This window comes from Echinops telfairi, unplaced genomic scaffold (genome assembly GCF_000313985.2).
Source record: "Echinops telfairi isolate 266 unplaced genomic scaffold, ASM31398v2 ScPeMD7_3;HRSCAF=10, whole genome shotgun sequence".
Classification (NCBI taxonomy): domain Eukaryota; kingdom Metazoa; phylum Chordata; class Mammalia; order Afrosoricida; family Tenrecidae; genus Echinops; species Echinops telfairi.
The window spans coordinates 58,957,620-58,977,917 of record NW_022103899.1 but is presented as its reverse complement, the minus strand read 5'-3'; the positions used below and the strand labels follow the sequence as shown (position 1 = coordinate 58,977,917).

Sequence of the window (20,298 nt, the reverse complement as noted above, 5' to 3'; positions counted from 1 at the left end):
CGGGAAGGTGGACCCTTGGAGCCCACCCGCAGGCACCGCGGAAGATTGGCTTGGTGATTTGCTTGTGAAAAGCCAGCCCGTGAACAACCCGATGGGGCAAGTTGTACGCTGACCCCCGTGGGGCTCCCCATGAGTCAGAATCAGCCCAACGGACACGCGTGGGTTTCTTTGTTTGTTTGGTTTTCAGGTGGCATTGTTATAGAAGGCATGTCCCCAAAGGTGGAAACTTCCTCACACCACCAGGGCCACGGAGCAACCTGGTTACCTGCTGCTGGTCACCGTGCCGAGGGACGCAGCGGACACCTTGAACGGGGCACCTGCCAGGCCCACACCTCTTCTGAGAACCGCCTGCCCATCGGCCATCTTGCCAGTGGCCTGGGGTAACCACGTCCTGACCCTATGACATGGTTCCCGGGCTGAGTGGGCCTGAGTGGATTCCTGATTCCCGGAGGGTCCATTCCTGCCCAGGCCATGACCCCTGAGTGGCTGTGTGGAGAAAGGCTGGGGGTGTCAGGCCCCTGTTGGGGCTGGGGACCCAGAATTGAGCAGGTGGGAGGGGAAGGCAGCTCCATCGAAGAACTGCAGTCTGTCCCCTCCTCCCTATATAAGGTCGCCAACGTGAGCCCTGGAAACCCCCAAAGCAGGGTGCCCCTCCAGATTCAGAAGCTGCTGGAGCCAAGCTGAAATTCCCAGGGACCCAGGATCCCACGAAGCCAGTGTTCCCAGTGTGAAGCCTTCCACTTGCCCACAGGCCGGGGGTATAAACTACGGAATAAGAACTCCTTTCCGGGTCCAGGCAGAGTCACTCTTAAAGTTTCTTCCCTTTTGAGAACGGAAGGGACCATAAAGGAAAACAAACAGAGACCAAACACTTTGATCAGATTTTAACGTGAGAAAGCAAACCATCTGTGAAGGCCAAGTTCACGTGGTCCTCAAGGTCAGGTTCACCGAGTCCTCTGTGCAAACATGAAACTGGAACCTCAAAACAAAGCTCTGCCATCCAGCCGAGGCTGACTCACTGTGAGCCTAGAAGGCAGGTGGAGCTGCCCCAGGGCGTTCCTGAGAAAGCCTCGTCTTTCTCCTACGGGGTAGCTGGTGGTTTCGAACTGCTCGACTCATTATTCGCTGTGCCAAGTCCGAGACTTAGAAAGATATGTCAAGGCCTACAAAACCAACCACCTGCCCAAAGCCTTCTTCCTCTCCACCACTACATCCCCAACTGATGAGAGGCAGCATGAGAGCCCACGATCCCCCCACAAAAACATCCCTTTCCTCAGAGCAAACATAGTTAGAGTTCCCGGAAGCTGTGATTCTTCATGGGAGCAAACAGTCTCATCCTCCTCCTGCAGAGCAGCTGGTGGGTTTGAACCACTGACTTTGAGGCAAGCAGTCCAATGTCTACCCGGCAGCAACACCAGGGCTCCAGTCACCTGAAAGGACTGTCTTACAATACGTGTGTCCACATCAGCTCCTGGAGTTGAGCCGGGTGGCCCTTCTAGACCACCTGCTAACCTTCAAGCCCACAGTCAAGCACTGGTGCTGGAAGCATGCGCAGGGAGATGAGCAGCCGGAGTAGGGCTCAGGCTGATTTCTCCCCAGCATAGCAATTCCGCTGCAGCACAAACGAGCGGGAGATGCAGACCCAGGAGGCCGAAAGGGCAGCTTCGGGACCACCTGGCTTGGTTTAAGCATGTCTCCAGGGGGAGTTCTCAGTTCTCTGAGCCCCATACAACATCCTGCGAAGCCTAGCCCTTTCCTCTGGGAGCATTTCTGGTGATTCGGGCCTGGGCCCCACCCACCTGGGACCCCGCCCACCCTGGCTCCCGCTCTGCCTCTGGTCCCGAGCGACTCAGACAGAACTGACCATTCCCTTCAAGGCCAAGAATCCCGACACCACGCACACAACTGGCAACTGACCGGAAGGTTGGTGGCTCCCGCCCTCCCAGCTGTGCCTCAGGAGGAAGGCCTGGTAATCTCCTCCTAAAAAGGCTGCAGCCAGGCAACCCCCTCCCCCACACCATAGGGGGCCATTCTACTCTGCCGCCTGGCAGGTCACCGTGCCACCTCAGACACGACTGGCAGACAGTGGCTCTCCCGCTTTGTCTGGGGGGCATGACCCTGTCCCCCACCCCCACCCCAGCCCACGTTCTTGACTAAGCCCCGCAGGGCCTGTCATTGCAACTCCAGGACTTGCCATCTGCTCCCTGGTCCCTGCAACTGCCTGCTGGTTGCTGTGTCTCTCTATGTCCCACGTCTGACCACGTGCATGCACACCCGACCACGTGCAGGCATGCCTTTTGCCACCCCCCACTCCCCCCCCCCACCCCCACCCCCGAGTTATCATCTCAGCCAGATACAAATAGCTTTCTCTGCCGCCACACTGTCACCCATTGTGGTCGAACCAAGCCCTGGACATGCCTCACGCGGACGCCGTGGACAGCAGCCCCCCGGGGTGGTGCGGGGGGCAGAGCTCTCACCCACGGCAAGGAGCAGGCTTCTCCCACGGGCCTGGGGTGGACAAGTGCGAATCCACCCGGCAGCGAGGAGGAAGAGAGGCCTGTGATCTGTTTGCCTGAAGACGACAGCCCAGAAAGGTCCTGTGGGGTGCTCACTGCCGCACACAAGGGTCGCCGGGAGCCGTCCGATGTGGCGTCTTTGGGCCTCGTTCTCATCCACTGGACACATGCCCAGGGCACAGAATGCAGGCTCTGTCATCCCACGTGTTCACGTCTACCCCTTCCCTCCTCCACTGCCCCCTCTCATCCCCAGCTCCCCAGCCCCCAAGTCTGTCGAAAAGCACAGGCCACGCCCCTCTTTCTGCACTGTCACCCCGCGCCCTATGACCGCGGGATCGATAACCTCTCATTTCTGCTCCGTCGCATCACACAGCAGGGGTCTCCGGAGGGGCACAGAGCACCTGCCAAGCCTAAGCCACCCCGGGCCCCAGGGACTTCTGGAGGAGAAGCCCGCCCACCCTGCAGGTGACGGTCACCTGGCTTTGCTTGCTCCTTTTCCTCCTGGGGTTTGCTTTCTCTGCCATAGCGGTCCCAGGGCAGCCCGATTTCTGTGCCTTAAAGGACGTACCTGAACGGTGAACTTGTCCTCGTTGGGCAGGATTCGGTACGTGTACACGCAGTTCCGATACCTGAAACAGAGCAGAGGGGTCGTGAGCACGGACCCCGGTCAAGCCTTGGTATCCCCTTCCTCGAAACCAGGAAGACCAGGAGCCCGGCAGGAAGGAGCTACGTCTCACAGCTGACCCTCCTTCGAGCTGGAGCTCGGCTACCTTGCCCGCAATCCCGGCCCCGCCTCTGAGCACCGGGGGCTCCAGGGAGAGGCCAGCGGGGCCATTTGGACATGGATGCGGACACTCCGCCTGATGCCCCATCCGTTTGAGAGAAGCCCCGCCCCCAAGTCTGGGGGTCTTCTGCAGCACCAGCTAGCTGCCCTGGCCAGTGCGGGAGCAGAAGGGATCTGCTGGGGCTGAGCTGGGCAGGTATCAGGCACAGCTGCGGTCCAGCATGCCCCTTCCACTGAGCTCCCTGCACCGATGCCCCCCTTCCCCTGCCACACCAGAGGGACGGCTATCCTTTTATTCCTGCTCCTTCGTGTCACACAGCAGAGGGACTCCGGAAGGTCACAGAGCACCTGCCAAGCCTAAGCCACCCCAGGCCCCAGGGACTTCTGGGACTCCCTCCCTCTTCATTGGAGATTTTGCCCAGGGGTCATTTTCCTGAAGGCTGAGCATCCCCCCAATGGCGACCCGGCTTCCCTCCGGCATCCCGCTGCTGGTGAGTGAGGCCTATACTTGCTTCAAACTAGGACATGCCAAGGAGGCCTGGTGGCATGGTGGTTATGAGGAGGCCTGGTGGCATTGTGGTTATGAGGAGGCCTGGTGGCATGGTGGTTATGAGGCCTGGTGGCATGGTGGTTCTGTGTTGGGCTGCTAACCCCAAGGTCAGCAATTCAAAACTACTAGCCAACTCCTCGGGAGAAAGAAAAATGGGGCTTTCTACTCTTCACTACACTACTTGACTCTAATCAAGACTGAAAGTCTCAGAGCCCACGGGCAGTTCTACCCTGTCCTGTAGGGTGACCAGTAGTTGACATTGACCGGGTGACCATGAGGTTGGGGCTGGAGGCCATGCCAGAAATCATAGTTCCTCTGTACCTTCAAAGGAAGGCTCTCCCTTCCTCTGCTTCCACCCACAGCCCCTGAGCCCATCCCAACTCCCAGTGCCCCAGGGCCCATCTTTATAGGTCCAGAAAGCCTCATCTTTCTCCCACCGAGTGATGGGTGGGTTTGAACCACCGGACTTTCAGTGAGCAGACCAGCGCTTAACCCAAGGCACCACCAGTGCACCTATTCTCTGGTTCAGAGATTTCCCAGTGAGAGAAGAGGCAATACTTTAAAATAAAGCAGATTTTATTTTTCACAAGCAGTTTCAGATGTGCGGAACTATGATACAGAAAGCTCAGAGAATGAGCCCCCAATAAAATGATTTAAAAAAAGAAAGCTCAGAGAGTTCACGGGTGTCTCCTGCTGGCCCCCAACATCCCTTATTAGCAACGCCATATGTTCCTGGGAGGCCTGATATGGTCCCCATGGGCAGATATTGACACACTGTTATTCACGCACATCCACACTTCCCTGTGCCCCTGGTGCATTTCTTGTACATTCCCAAACCCACAAGTCCAACATTAACCCATATGTCCAACACCAATCCACAAAGTCCTCCTCCATCTCACAAAACACATGCAATGATGCCGACTACAGGAGGAAAGCCACGTCAGTGAATGTGTAAGCATCTCAGTGCTGGCAGGGGTCTCCACATGGGTGCTCCAGCACCCAGGGCTGCATCAGGGTAGGTCCATACAGCTTCTCCTCAGGGATGTCTTGCAGGAAGTGAGCCTTGCCAGTTAAAGCAGGGAACTGCCTAAGGCAGCTGCACCCTGGTCCAACCATCAGAAAGCAAGAGACCGGAGAACTAGAAAGGCCATTTATCCCTCTGCCCTTCAATTACCCCACATGTGTTTATCGGCCAGGTTGACACAATAAACTAACTACCTCAGAAGCCAACGTCAGTGCGAAGGTTGAGATAGCTTCTTTCTCACCAGATCAGCGACGGATAGAGGAGCGGTGTCTCAGTTCCTAAGACCATCAGAAATATGTGTCTTCTGATGGTTTTAGGCGACCCCTATGAAAGGGTTGTTTGACCCCCGCAAAGGGGTCTTGACCCACAGGTTGAGAACCGCTGCTTTAGCATTTAAGGTGAGGGGCGACTCATTATTTTCTTATTTCTTCTGGGAAGACAAGAAACCCTGGTGGTGGAGTGAGTTACGTGTTGGGCTGCTGACTGAGCGGTCAGGAGTTTGAATCCATCAGCCGCTCTTTGGGAGAGGGATGAGGCTGTCTGCTCCGGTAAAGATTTAAAGCCCAGAAACCCCACAGGGGCAGCTCTACTCTGTCCTATAATGTCCCTGAGTGGGAATTGACTCGATGGCAGGGAATTTGGCAGGTGCCTGAAGGGACCAGACCAGTCCCTGGAGAAGGACACCATGCTTGATGACAATGGTGCAGGGGTGTCAAACCGGTGACCCGCGGGCCACATGCGACTCCTGTGGTAATTTTTCGTGGCCCACGCTGCTGTGAAATAAACTGTAATGATGGAATTGTGTGTACGGTATTGCCTTGATCTCCCCTAAGTGCTATTCATAACAATTTTTTCTATTTTCATTTTATTTCAGAGCATGGTGGGCCACAAAAAATTGCCTCAGGGGCCACATGTGGGCCAGGTGCTGCCAGTTTGACACCCCTGCACTAGAGGATCATTGAGGAAGAGGAGACCTTCCAAATACAAAGACTATCTTACTATATATACTGTTACGAAATGTGATCCCCCCCACCCCCAATATTAGAGGTCGTCCCAAATTAACAATCGCCGTGAAGCCAAACGCATCCTATGCGGATCCTATGGGAGAGAGTAGAACTGGCCCCACAGGGTGTCCAAGAACGATGAGAGCAGACGCCACGTCTGTTTCTTAAGGAGCCGCTGAAGGGTTCCACTGGTCTTCAGGGTTGGCTACCAAGTTGTTAGTCACTGCACCCACCAAGGCTCCTTAATAAAAAGAGAGCGAGAGAAGTCGGCCAGTAGAGATGGCTTACTGCCATTCAAAGCGTGGTGGATGCATAATCATTCACTTGACCCAACCCCTGATGAGGGACCACAAGTGGCTGTTGTCCAGCTCTTTGCTACCGTGAACAACCCTGCAACGAAGAGCTTGTGTACAGGGGTCCGTAGCTTCGGTTTCCCGGTTGTTAGGAAGTGCATGAGAAGATCGCAACCTCCACCCGCGGTGGTGGCCCGGGGAGTCTGTCCATCTGCCACACTGACGCACACACCCAACCCCACGCGCTGGCAGACAGATCAGAGGCTGGGCCGAAGGGTGTGGGGATTGCTCGTTTGGATAAAGATAAGACTTTGCTTCTCAACCAGGTTGTATCATTTCTTTTCTTCCCCACCAACTCCGGATATGACAATGTCGATTTCCCCACACCCTGCCAAGGGAGTGTTATCAGATTTGTGAATCTTTGCCACTCTTCTAAGTGAGAGAAAGCAAGCTGAGGACCGCTTGCTCCTCATTAGCCTCTCTTAGCTCTCCAGCACCTTGTGTTTCTGTCCTGCGATGTCCTTTGTGGCTTACACTCCCTTTGCTTGGCGGCTCGTCATGTTCGCATTTCGCATGGATCGATGCAAAGCGTCTGTGATGGAGGCTGTGGCCTTGCGCGCAGCGATTTTGCTTCGACTGGGTTTCCGTTTTGAAAGGACAAGTCGCACTTTTACGATTGGAGGTCGCCCACAAAGAAATCCACCTTTCCGTTGATGTTTACGACCCAATCTGTGTTCCAGCACAGCGTCGGATCACCTTCAGCTACCTCACAGCTCAATGAAGAGCTTCTTTTCCTCCCTTTTCTCCATCCTCTGGTCTCCCCCCAGGGCCCTGGCCGGTCTGCGGGTGAGCGCTGGGCTGCTTCCCACAGACAAGGTGGGCGGTGCAAACCCACCGGTTGCTCTGCCTGAGAAAGGTGGGGTCTGCAGCAGCCTTTCCAGGGTACGGTCTTGGAAACCTTACCTCGGTCGCTCTCCTTTGGAATCCACTTGACGGCAGTGGGCTTCTTGGGTTTTGTGTTTCCTGCCTCGAGGAGCTCTGGTGGTGTCGTGGTTATACATTGAACTGCAAGCCTCAAGCTCAAGAGTTCGAAACCACCAGCTGCTCCTCTGGAGAAAGATGAGGCTGTCTACTCAAGATGAGGCTGTCTACTCCGGTAAAGAGTTTCCGTCTCAGAAACCCACAGGGGCAGTTCTGCCCTGTCCTAGAGGGTGGGTGTGAGGCAAATGGGCAATGACCTGCACTCAGAGCCTGTCTGGACACCATTATGAGTCTATATTCGAGGGAGTAAAGATTAGTCTCTAATCCAGAGGTTCTGTTACCCAGAAATGTATCCATTCAACCCCCCTCAGCTGTTAACCAGAAATGTATCTGTTCAAACCCACCCATACTCAGCTCCAGTGAACGTCGCCCAGGGGAACTGATCCCAATGAACAACATAATAACCCCCCCACCCCCACTCCAGGTGGATGAACAACAGATACATGGGTCAAGGGATACAGCAGACGGTGTAAAATATGAAAATAATAATTTCTCATTTATCAAGGGTTCACGAGAGTGGGAGGGTGTGGGGGGAGGGGAAAGAAGAGGAGCCCTTTCTACCAAGGGCTCAAGTAGAAAGAAAATGCTTTGAAAACGATGATGGCAACCTATGCACAAATGTGACTGATACAATTGATGTATGTGTTGTTATAAGAGCTGTGAGAGCCCCCAGCGAAATGATTTTTTTAAAAGATCACAGCCCGGGCCGTCCTGCGGGACAGCTCTCCTCCACTGCAGGGTCACTGTGAGTCAGAGTGACCAAGACCAACCAGCAGCCGGTTCCAGCTCCCCTCAGGGAGACACACCACAGCCCAGCCCAGCCTGAGCCTCCTTCAAAGAGCCTGGCTCCCGCAGGCACGTGGCCCACCCTCTTTATCTCTCAGCACAGGGCTCCGGACACTTCCTCTTCTCGATATGCAAATGCAGCGAGATTGAGAACAGGCTCTTACTGGGCTGAGGGCGGAGGACTTCGGGAACCACCTTCCCCCATGGCAGACCCTGCAGGTTTGTAGACAGAGTAGAAAAGAGATGGTCACCCCACCCCCCAGTGAGGAAGGCCCAGAGGGGCAGGTGAGCCTGCAGGGTATCTTCAAAGATGTCCCAGAAACACTGGGGCAAAACCAAGATGCAGGGAGATGGAAGTCCCCACAGCACTGAAGGCCCACAGGAGCCCAACTCCAGGGCCACAGAGAGAGAGGGGCTTGGGACTCTTTCAACCATGTCCCGGACTTTTGGGAGAGGCCCCCAGTCGTGGGGGACTCTTGCGTTTCCTGGGGCCAAAGCAGCTTAGCAGAAGCAGTTTAGAGGAACAGTCCTGCCTGCTCCCTGCTTCCTGTCACGCTCTTCAGAGGGAGGGGCACAGTCGCTCTGTCCCCATATGAACACACACACACACACACACACACACACACACACAGACGTGCATCCGCAGCCGTCTGCACTGACGCCTGTGGGAGTCAGAGCTCCGGGGCCTTTCCGGGCCCAGAACATTGTCAGCCTCTGACAGGGCGCCACCTCCTCACTCTTCTTATCAGTCGCTTCTGTGGGAAATAGTTGGCATTTTCCTTCTCTGGCAGGTTCCCAACGCACTCAGGTTCTGGCTTTTGCAGGTTTTACTATATGCATAATTGCAGGCATGCAGCACACACTGTGATTCTACACACACACAACACACCTGCATGCATGTACTGTACCCTGTGCATCTGCATACACATGACACACCTGCATACATGCAACACACCCTGTGCATCTACATACACACAACATAGATGCATGTGCATCGACTACATAGACACACATGCGTACATATGCACACACTGAACCAAAAAAAGCCAGACTCATCGCCATCGAAGCGGTGCTGACCCAGAGACCCACACCTGTCCCGTGAGTTCTGAGACTATACCTTTTTTTGGGGGGGGCGGGGGCGGGAAATAGTCTTATTGGCACTTCACCCAAGAAGAGTTATACAGTCCTCACCACAATCAATTCTAGAACAGTTTCTTCTTTTTGTACTCATGGTTATTCATGTACTTATTTTTTAATTTCTGGAAAAACACACCTAACAAAACATTCTCTGATTCCACACCTTCTGTATGTATAATTCGGTACCATTGTCAATACGCTTTGTGCGGTACAACCATGACTGATACCCCTTCTGAATTACTCCACCAGTATTAACAGGAACTCAAGGCCCCCTAAGTAAAAACTCTCCTTTTTTACCCACCGTCACTGAGCCGGTTCTTCACCGTTGCCAGCACACGACATCTCCAGCCGGACATACTGTGGTAAGTATATTCAGGAGTCCCCGTGGCCTAACAGTTATGCATCGGGCTGCTAGCCGCAAGGTCAGCAAGTCCAAACCGCCACCGACCCTCAGGAGAGAAAAATGAGGCTTTCTACTCCCCTAATGTGACTGTAACACTTGATGGGAGTAGAAAGCCCCATCTCTCTCCCAAGTAGTGGCTTGGAACTGCTGACCTTGAGGTTAGCAGCCCAGTGAGTAACCACGGCACCGACAGGGCTCCTGTTAAGCATACGTCGGGAGGGTGCCAAAAGTTTGAAGGGAAAGGTTGTGATGAACTTCTTGGAAGCCCTTTCTTACAGAAGCTACACACACACACACACACACACACGTTACATATATACATACATGCATGCACCACATAGGCATATGCCCACGGCTGTCTGGTGGAGTCTGGCTCGTGGCAATCCTGTGGACAGACAAGAGCTGCTCCTTGGGGTTTTGAGACTGTCCCAGTGGACACAGACTTTGCCACATTTTTCTCCAGAGGGGTAGGCGGCTGCTAGGCTCGAGCCACCAACCTTGGGGTTAGCCTCCCGACGCTTAACTCACGGGGCCACCAGGGATCCTTCCTATGCTGGTGAAACCCCTGCACCTGACTCACCGCGGCTGAATCCATTCCAACACCCCCACCCCCACCCCCACCCCCCGCGACCCCGTGCTTCTGAGACTGTGAATCTGTACTGGAGCAGTGAGCCTCATCTGTTTCCACTCGGAGCAGCGAAGGGGGTGGGGGGGTGTTGAACCACCGACCCTGGGGTTAGCAGATTGTATGCATGTATATAGATCACAAACAATAATAATAAAACTCAACTGCCACTGAGTCGATGCCGACTCCTCGACTCCTCGTGACCTGTGGGATGGGGTAGAGCTGCCCCGCTGGGTGTCTGAGACTATAACTCTGCGGGGGAGTAGAAAGCCCTGTCTGAGACTATAACTCTGCGTGGGAGTAGAAAGCCCTGTCTGAGACTATAACTCTGCGTGGGAGTAGAAAGCCCTGTCTTTCTCCCACAGAGCGCCTGGTGGTTTCACACTGCTGACCTTTCGGTTAGCAGCCCAGGGCATCACCACTACGCTGCCAGGGCTCCTCTGTACATCAACATCATCCGTGCATGCAAACAGTTGGAGCCCTTTGCTGGGCTCAAATGTAAGAGCAGGGGTGAGGACAGAACCGGCCTGGGTGATGCTTCCCTCTGTTGTGCACCGGGTCACTGTGGGTCAGAACGGGCACCCTGGCACCCAGTAGCAGCCGCGCCAGCATGTGCCAAGTGTGGTTTGAAGAAAAGACTCCGGAGCTCCACAGTGCTTGACAACCACCACCCCAGGGACACCACCCAACAGCAGCTCACGGCTCTTGGCTCTGCCAGCCCTCCCCTGGGCTTCTGGTGGTTTACAACAGTCTGGGGTATAGGTTTTGGGGGTGCGGGTGCTGGCTGTCCAATGGTTGGGTTCCAGTCCAGGGTTAAGAACTTTCTGATACTCAACTTGGCTGTGCTATAAGATCGCCTCATCCCCAGATGAAGTGGGGGTTAGAAGGGTTTCTCCCTGGGACGCTAACCAAGGATGACCAAGAGGAGGGGTGCCTTCCTTGGGAAAGGCCTTTCTGGACCGGCCCGCCCGGCATGGGACAGCGAGTGTTAGCGTGGCCTGCTAGCAGAACAGTCAGACCTGTCTCGGAGACGTGCCGTCAGGTGGCCCCTTCAGAGTGAGGGCAGCGAGCCTTGTCTCCCGTCATTTGGGCATGTCATCAGGAGAGAGCCATTCCTGGAGGACACCATACTTGATAAAGTTCAGCAGAGAAAAGAGAGAGAGAGAGAGAGAGAGGCCCTAAAGGAGGTGAATGGACCCAGCAGGGGCTGTGTCCAGCAATGAAGGGCTAGACCGTGGCAACAATCATGAGGACGCCCCGGACGGAGCGGGGCCCTGCTTCATTCTGGGGCACTTCGGGGGGCTATGAGCTGAACTGACCCACGGCACCTCATGACAAGAAGAAAAAGGATGGGGAGTAGGAAGAAACATCTCAGTGTTTCGCTCATCCTTCTGAAAAACATTCGTTTGTCACAGCAACTGTGCGCCCTGGGGAGTGCTGGCGTGGGGGCTGTGATTCACACAAGGTCAGCAGTTCGAAACCACCAGCAGCTCCTCAGGAGAAAGATGAGGCTTTCTACTCTTGGGACCAGTTCCTGTCTCAGAAACCCACAGGGGCAGTTCTACACTCTCCTACAGGGTCACTATGAGTCGGCATCAACTTGACGTCACTTTGGTTTGGGTCTGGTATTACTCCTTAGGTCAGCGGTTCTCAAAGGGTCCAACGACCCTTTCACAGGGGTCACCTAAGACCATCGGAAAACATATTTCTGATGGTCTTATCCACCCACATGCAGATATGCGGATCTGTTAAGAAAGAAGCTATCTCAACCTTCTCCCTGAAGTTGGCTTTTTACGCATACTGTGGCAAAATGTAGCAATGTAGTTTACTGTTGCTGTATTAAGACTGTTACCTATGCTACACCATGCTTCAAGACAAAATTTCATTTACTTGTCCTTAGAAATAAATATTTCACAATCTATATTACATACTGTTTTGTGATGAATCACTGTGCTTTAATGATGTTCAATTTGTAACAATGAAAATACATCCTGCATATCAGATATTTACATGACGATTCATAATAGTAGCAAAATTACAGTGATGAAGTAGCAACGAAAATAACTTTATGGTTGGGGGTCACCCCCACATGAGGAACTGCATGAAAGGGTGGCGGCAGGAGGAAGGTTGAGAACCACTCCCCGAGATGAACAGTTATGGGCAACCGCTCCACCAGATGAAGAGTTATGGGCATCCTCAGAAACATTCTCTCTCAGTCAGAATCAGGGGCTGTGAGGGAGCTCAGACCATCTGTGAGAGAAGTCATTAGCATTCCTGTTTGGCTCTGCCCGACTCCTGCCATTTTTTTGATCCCTGTGTGACTCCTGCCTGAAGTCTTCCCTAATGATGCTTGCATGTGTTTTGATTGGCTCAGTGTTGCAGCCGTCTGGACAAGATGTGGAGTGCAGAGGTGGAGGTGAGGCAGGTCAGAGTGTTGGTCGCCCACCACGAGGACCCTCTCATTTCCCAAGATCCAGGACCCTGAGCCCCTTGCCCCAACACTGGGGGGCCAGAGGCTAGTTCTAAATGTCCCACCAGGGCTCCTCACAGGGGTTCTGACCGTCTTAAAGACCTTCACGGAGAAAAGGGAGATGTTTGGGAGTGGAAAGTCTGAGCCGGGACTCGCAGAGCCCATGATGTCCCTGAACCCAGAGGAGCCGCTGGAGTAGAGGAACCAGCCCTGCAAAGCTCTTCCTCAAGAGAGAAACCGAGGCTGCTCCGGCAGGACCAACAGCAACCATGTTCGACTCTCACGTTGCCCCTCCCACTCTAGGTATTTCCTACTCTCGTGCCCCACGGCAGTGGCCAATGCAGTGAGTTAAGAAGCCAGGATCATCAGACCAATAAATAGCCGGACAGTGTAATATAAGATACAATAATAATTTATAAATTATCAAGGGTGCATGGGGGAGAGGGGAGGGGGAAGGGAGGGGGAGGGGAAAAAAGGAAAATGAGCTGATTCCGGGAACCCAAGAGGAAAGCAAATTTTGGGAATAATGAGGGCAACAAATGTATAGATGTGCTTTACACAATTGATCTATGTATTGTGATGAATTGTATGAGCCCCAATAAATTGATTTAAAAAAAACAAAACACCCAGGATAGCTCTGAAAAAAAAAAATAATAAAGATAGGCGCGAAGGAAACGATCAACTCTTCTCGTTGTTGAGAAGACCGATTCTCACTGGAATGTCCACGTTCTTTTTCACAAATCATATTATGGAGTCAACGCAATGCCATTCAAAACCCCAGTGTTATTCCATGCCCCACCTCTGCACCCAGAGATTACCTGGTCACCTGGAAGACTACTTGAGAAGAATACATATGAAGATTCCCTAAATAAAATATTTTTCAAAATGATGGTAATCAGTAAGGTATGATTTGGGCTGAGCAGAGAAGACGTCCGTACGCAGAACAGGCTAAAGAGACAGGAAAGATATCAAAGACTTAAGTCCCGAATCCAAATTCACCACCATCAAGTCAGTCCCAACTCTTGGCGGCCTGAGGAAGCAGAGTGGAACTGCCCCTTTGGGCTTCTAAGACTTTGAAATCTTTACAGGAATTGATAGCCTCCTCTTTCTCCCACCGAGTGACCGGTGGGTCTTACCACTGACTCTGGAGTTAGCAGCTCAATGAGTGACTCCCCCCACCACTGGGACTCAGACTTAGCCTACAGCCAAAGAGAGGGGAAGGAAGAAATGATCCAATAAAGGGTGATTTGAAAAGATGATCGCTGGAGAAAAACATGCGTGGCTCTTTATCTTGCAGCATCCCGTTCCATTAATCGCAGAGAGATTAACGTGACCAGCATCGAAGGGGATAAAAATCAAACCATGATAGCGCTATTTGTTCTTATCAGATCCTGGCTCAATCCCTGGCAAACATTTACATCCATTCAGCAGCCACATCAAATGTCAACATCAAGTGCCTGGTTTTCAGATGAGAAATCCAGTGGAGTGAGTAGTTGACTTCAACCCTGCCTGTTAGCTCTAAGCCCTTGTAGTTACACGGTGGGCTGCGATCTGTGGGGTCGGCAGTTTGAAACCACTAGCAGCTCCTCGGGAGAAAGACTGGGCTTTCTACTCCCTAAAGAGTTACCCACAGAGGCTTGTTAGGAGTCAGCATTGATCTGATGGCCGGGAGTTGAGAGTGTGATGAACTCTAAGGAGCCCTGGTGATTCAGTGGTTAATCATTCAGTTCAAATTGTCAGTTCAAATCCCCAGCCACTCTGCAGGAGAAAAATGAGGCAGGTCTACTTCCTGAACATCACGGCTTTGGAAACCCCACGGGCCCAGTTCTACTCTGTCCCACAGGGTGGCTTGCGAGTCAGAATCGGCTCCGCGGCAGTGAGTTTGAGTTTTAACTCAAACCATCCTGCCTTCCACAGGGAGGGACAGAAGGGGATTCCTGCCTGAGGAGTGAGTCTTGACATTGTAAAGCCAAGGAAAAAGTCACAAGAGAACAAAAGCAATAGAGTTTAGTGTGAAAAACAGATGTATGACTTCTGAAACTTCAAAAACAAAAGAGCCCTAGTAGCTCCCTGGTGAAACACTTGGCTGCTACTGAGAGGGTGACGGTTCTAACCCCCCAGCTGCCCTAAGTGGGGAAGATGAGGCTGTCTGCTTCTAGAGAGGTGACAGCCGAAAAAACCCCACGGGGCAGCTATGTGTTCTGTCCTGTCGGCCCCGGCCCGTGAGGCCGGATCCACCCGACTTCACGGCAATGAGTTCAACAGCAGTAGTAGTCATGCCGGCTCAAGGCAAAACCCACGTGATCTGCAGACCTCGGGCCACAGAGGAGGAGGCAGGACAAGTGCCCTAGAGACGCGGGTCAAGAGGATTGACCGGCCCATCCCCCAAAGGGGAATTAGGAAGGTCACGAAATCTTATCACGCAGGCGCAACCTGGCTGCAACCCAGCAAATGCAAAGCAAAGGGTCACCTGTGACAACTCACTTCACCCGAGTGCTTTCGTGACCTCGCACATTGGGGGAAATACCGCAGTGGGGAGACTGGAAGGAGGGGGCAGCCCTCCCTACTACACACAGGAGGATACGACATTCTGTATCAAAGGCCTTTTCCAACAGTCCTTTGGTCCATCATTCCATCCCTGGGCACCAAGAGCCCCGGGAAATGCCGATGCTCGTTCCCGCACGGGGAAGTTCGTTGCCGCCGTGTTTTAAGAGCAAGATGAGGCCTATACCCTGAGCACCTGACAGTAGGAAAGCCATGTTGTGCACATCCACCACATGTGGGAGACAGTGAATTAGGGGGAAACTGACACTGCAAAATAGATAAATAAATACAGACTGAGTTACATGATGGAAAGCAGTGCACACACAGTGTCGTAAAGTGACACACAGTTACTGTCAACCCCAAACCACACTCACTGCGATGGAGTGGATTCCAGCTCATGGCGACCCTGCAGGGCAGAACTAACTGCCCTGTGGGTTTCCCAGACGGTCCCTCTTCCGCTTTCAGCAAACCCATCCCTAGGTCTAGCGGCAAGAGAACAGAAAGCAGACACTTAAGGAAGACCAGACCAGAACTGATGGACGTGCATTATGTCGCTATACAACATGGACTGCCAGACTCGGAAGAAGTCCAGCCAGAATGCTCCTTAGGAGTGAGGCTGGCAAGACTCGGGCACGCATTCAGGAAGGACCAGCCTCTCGAAACGGACTTGGTAAAACAGAGGGTCAGAGAAACAGTCAGAGCGTCATGGAGATGCTGATGCAGGATGCAGGATGCAGGGCCAGGCAGTGGTTCCCTCTGTTGGACCGCGCATCCCAGTGAGTCTGACCGACTAGATGGCCCCTCACAGTAACAATACACCCGACCAGTTGCCGTCCAGTAGACCCTGACTCCTGGTGACCCCGTGTCTTTCATAAGAGAGTCGTGCTCCATTCCTGATCGTCTGGCAACAGATCGACAGGCTTTGCTTCTGAGGTGCCTCTGGGTGGATCTGAACCACCAACCTTTGGGTTGGGTGTTGTTGATAGTAAGGAAAACAAGACCACTCGGTGCCAACTCACAGCAGCCCTACAGGACAGAGCAGAACTGCCCCTGTGGGCTTCTGAGACGGTCACTCTTAAACCGTCTTTGTGGGTCGCAGTCCAACTCTAGCCACTAGGCCACCAGGGCTCCGTATAGACAGACAGACAGACAGACAGACAGACAGACAGTTCCTGGAGGACAGAAACGCTCAAGTACTCAGCCACTAAGCAAAGAGAGAGAAAGAGAAAGTGAGCGAGAAGACCCACCAGCCACTTCCCCAGGCTCCCGAGTCTCTGAGTGGGCGAGCGAGTACTGTCCTTCTTTATAGCTAGCACCTTTCATTCGATTCCTTACATGACCGTCTAAAAAGTTTCTGGGAAGATTGCTGCTCTCTTTATCCAAAACCTTGTTTCTAGACCCCTCTAGAACCCACGAGGGTGGATGGCGGTGCTCACACAGACGACTGAAAGTACCACGGACTGCCAAAAGGACAAATACATTTGTCTTGGAAGAAGTATCGTCCCAATGCTCCTTAGAGGCAAGGCTGGCAAGACTTGGTCTCACCAACCTGGGCCATGTTGTCACGAGAGACCAGTCCCCAGAGAAGGACATCATGCTTGGAAAAGTGGAGGGGCCTTGACGTGACAGGGTAACACGGTGGCTGCAACAGTGCGCTCAAATGGCACAGCACCTGTGAGGATGGAGCAGGACCAGGCAGTGTTTGCTCTGCTGTGCATGAGGTCCTCCGGGTCAGAACCGACTCCACAGCAGCTAGCAACAAGAACAACAAGAGGCCTGGCCAGTCGGTCCGGTCCAGACAGGGCTGGTGGTGAGTGCAGGGGCTGGACTCGTGAACTGCATTGGCTTTCAGAGGTAACCCTCCACGGACGCTGTGCAATAAGTAACATTGAACCCAGAGTGTTTGTATCTTGGTATTTATTGCTATCATGTTTTCTAGTTAATGGGGATAAAAGACCTGGTTCATCTGATCCCCCACTTTCTCAACCCTGCCTCCCGGTGGCTCCCTCAGAGCCGTGCGATGTTAGAGCTCTCTGTGGTAGCTTCTTAACTTGGGACTGAACAATCCACCATTTCCTCTCCATGATCTTTCTTCTCTCGATGGAACGGGGCGGATCCCTCCCTCCCCGTCTCCTCCCGGTGCCCTGGACTCCTCTGTCCCCCAGACTTCCACAGCCTCGGCTTGGCCCCTCACAGCTTCAGGCCGGAAGTGCGTCACTCAACCCCTCTTCCTGTCTCCATCTCTTTAACTGCTTCCTCCGAGGAGGCCGCTTGTGACAGCCCCAGGGTCTCCCATAGCCTCCGGAAGTGCCAGGCGTGACTCCTTCTGCCTCTTTCTCCTCCAGCTCTCTGTGCGACCGTTTTCTCCGCAGATTGGCTCTCTCCCCACTCTGAGACGGACGTCATGACTCACCTTTCACCTCAGAAGGAAGAATGTCCCTCACGCTAACTGGCCTGGGGTAGCGTGGTGCCCACACTTCCCCGCGGTGGCCTCTCAATCAGGCAGCAACGACAAGGTGAGTCATGCGGTCAGCTCGCAGACGAAGGCTCTGCAGAGACACTGCTGTGCCGAGGAGAGCTACAAAAGGTGTTCTCCAGCGGCAGTCACCAGAGAGGCGCCGACAAAGCCAGTGAGCCCCCCCTACGCACCCACTTAGCGGGAGAGAACCATGATGATGATTCAGAACAAAAACACAACCTTGAGTACATCCCACTGGAATGCAGAGCCCATCTCAAGAATCGATTTGGTGCGGGGAACACTCGCGACCCAGACCTGGGAGCTGTGGGAAAACATCAGGGACATCAGACACGAGGAAAGCAAAAGGGGTCCGTCATCCGAAAGGTGGAAGCAAGATAAGACCAAAGTGGGTGTCAGAAGAGATTCCGAAACCCGCTCCTGAACATGGAGTCGCTGCCCCAGTAGAACAATGAGGTGAAAGACATTCGCTCCCGCAGAGTGGGACGAAGATGTCAAACGTCTCCCGGAGGAGACAAAACAGATGATTAGAAACACGCAAAGGGGCAAACGTCCAGCCCTGAGTCGATAGCACTGAAGGATCCAGTGGACAAAACCCTGAAGGAGGCAGAAAGCCTCATCCAAAGAGGACTACAGAAGTAGACAGCGAGCCAGCATCATCTACGAGAGGGGATGGGCGGAGGCAGCCCTGCATCCACAGGGGGCTGCCAGAAAGTCAAGCCAGGTTCAGAAGAGGACCTGGCCTGAGGGCTATCACTGCTGTTATCAGATGGCTCTTGGCTGAAAGCAGTGTCAGAATGACCTTGACTTGTGTCCTTCTTGGCTCAGCAAAGGCTTCCTCTAGGTCAGGGCTGTCGAACCCAATGAAAACACGGGCCATTTGGTACAACAGGCAAGTTGGACCACATCACATTCGCAAATTTTGTTAAATGTATATTTTGAAGTGAGGATTCAGGAATATGGATAGGATAATTAAAAACACTATATAATTGCTTTTATTTAAACATTTGTTTTATTTACTGTATTTATAAAACTAAAATTATTCTTTTTTACCCGAAACTTGCCAGCACTTTCCTCCTACTCGTTTTCCAATATCTGGATTCAAAGACTGAGAACAGACCATCTTCATTAAGGCAGATAGATGTTTATCAGTTAATCTCAATCTGCATGCCGTTTCATTTAATTTCACGGACGAAAATAGTTGCTCACACAATGGTTTCCCTCTAAAAATGTTAACTAGCGCTGCCGCTAGGTAGGATTCCTAACAGCACAACCCAGAGTGCTCTGTTTAACCTTTTCGCTAGTGGGATCTGTGTCCGTTACGTGACACTGAGAGTGGCAGACATATCGCTTCCAAAGGTCACCAGAACTGAGTGAGCGCATTTATCCACGTCCACAGGCCCCCCGAAAGGCACTGGGCCACGTGTACACTGGTCTTCAGTAGGTAAAGGGTTCTCGAGGGAATTGTGTGTACGGTATTGCCTTGATCTCCCCTAAGCACTATTTTCTTCATAACAATTTTTTCTATTTTCATTTCATTTCAGAGCATCGAGGGCCACAAAAAATTACCTCAGGGGGCCGCCTGTGGCCCGCAGGCCATCAGTTTGAGACCCCTCGTCTACGTGGATCATAGCCAGTGATACATACGTGGGAGGAGTGGGAATTCCAAGCACTTCACTGAGCTCATGTGGAACCTGTCTATGAACTGAGAGGCCGCCGCGGGAACAGGACAAAGAGATGCTGCCCAGATTTAAGTCAGGAGCGGTGAGCGCCAGGGTTGTATATTTCCACCTTATGTATTCCAGCTGTATGCTAAGCAGACGTCTGAGAAGCTGGAAGAAGAACAGTAGTACAATTGCAGGAAGACTCGTTCACAGCCTGCACCACGCAGACGACGCAAGCTTGTTCGCTGAGAGTGAGGAAGGCTTGACGCACTGACTGATGAAGATCACACGTTACGGGTTTCAGTACGAATGACACTTCAACCTCAAGAAAACAAAAGAGCCTCCCAACCGATCAATCTGCAGCATCACCATGCACCGAGAGAAGATGGGAACTGTCAGGGATAAACACCCTGGAGTCACAGCCGTCCGGAAACACGACGGCATGTTGCAGTGGGCGGGCCGCTGCCCTGGACATCTTCAAGTCTGAGGACGAAGGGGAGCTGGACTCGAGCCATGGACGTTTCCATCATCTCCTATGTCTGCAGAAGCTGGCCGGTGACCAAGGAAGACCTCAGAAGAACGGATGCCTTGTAAGGACAGTTGTAAGGACAGTACTGGTGAAAAGCATGCCGGGAACTGCCAAAGGAATGAAACAATGTGTCTTGGAAGAAGTACATCCGGCATATTCTGCTCCTTAGAAGTGAGGGCTGGCGGAGAGGAATTACTGAAAGCTGAATGGAGGTCCAACATGACAGTGGAACAAGAGGAAAGGCAAAGGAAATAGAGGAAAGAACTAGGAGGCAAAGGACATTTATAGAGGTATAAATAGAGGCACGTAAATATGTAAATATATTTATATGTAACGATAGGGACATAGATCTACATACATATATTTATATGTTAAGTGTTAATGCAGGAACACTTTGCTCTAATAACCCGGCATTCTGTGATGCTCACCTTCCTGACCCGATCGCTGAAGAC

At 52.8% G+C, this 20,298-nt stretch overlaps 1 protein-coding gene across 1 annotated transcript in view; it reads right to left on the bottom strand.

Annotated features, from left to right (window-relative positions):
- Nucleotides 1-20,298, bottom strand: part of INPP5D (inositol polyphosphate-5-phosphatase D) — a 109,060-nt gene that overhangs the window by 82,156 nt on the left and 6,606 nt on the right. The window contains exon 2 of the mRNA XM_045294330.1: nt 3,085-3,145. Coding sequence (XP_045150265.1) covers nt 3,085-3,145 — 61 coding nt within the window. The remainder of the gene's footprint in view (nt 1-3,084; nt 3,146-20,298) is intronic.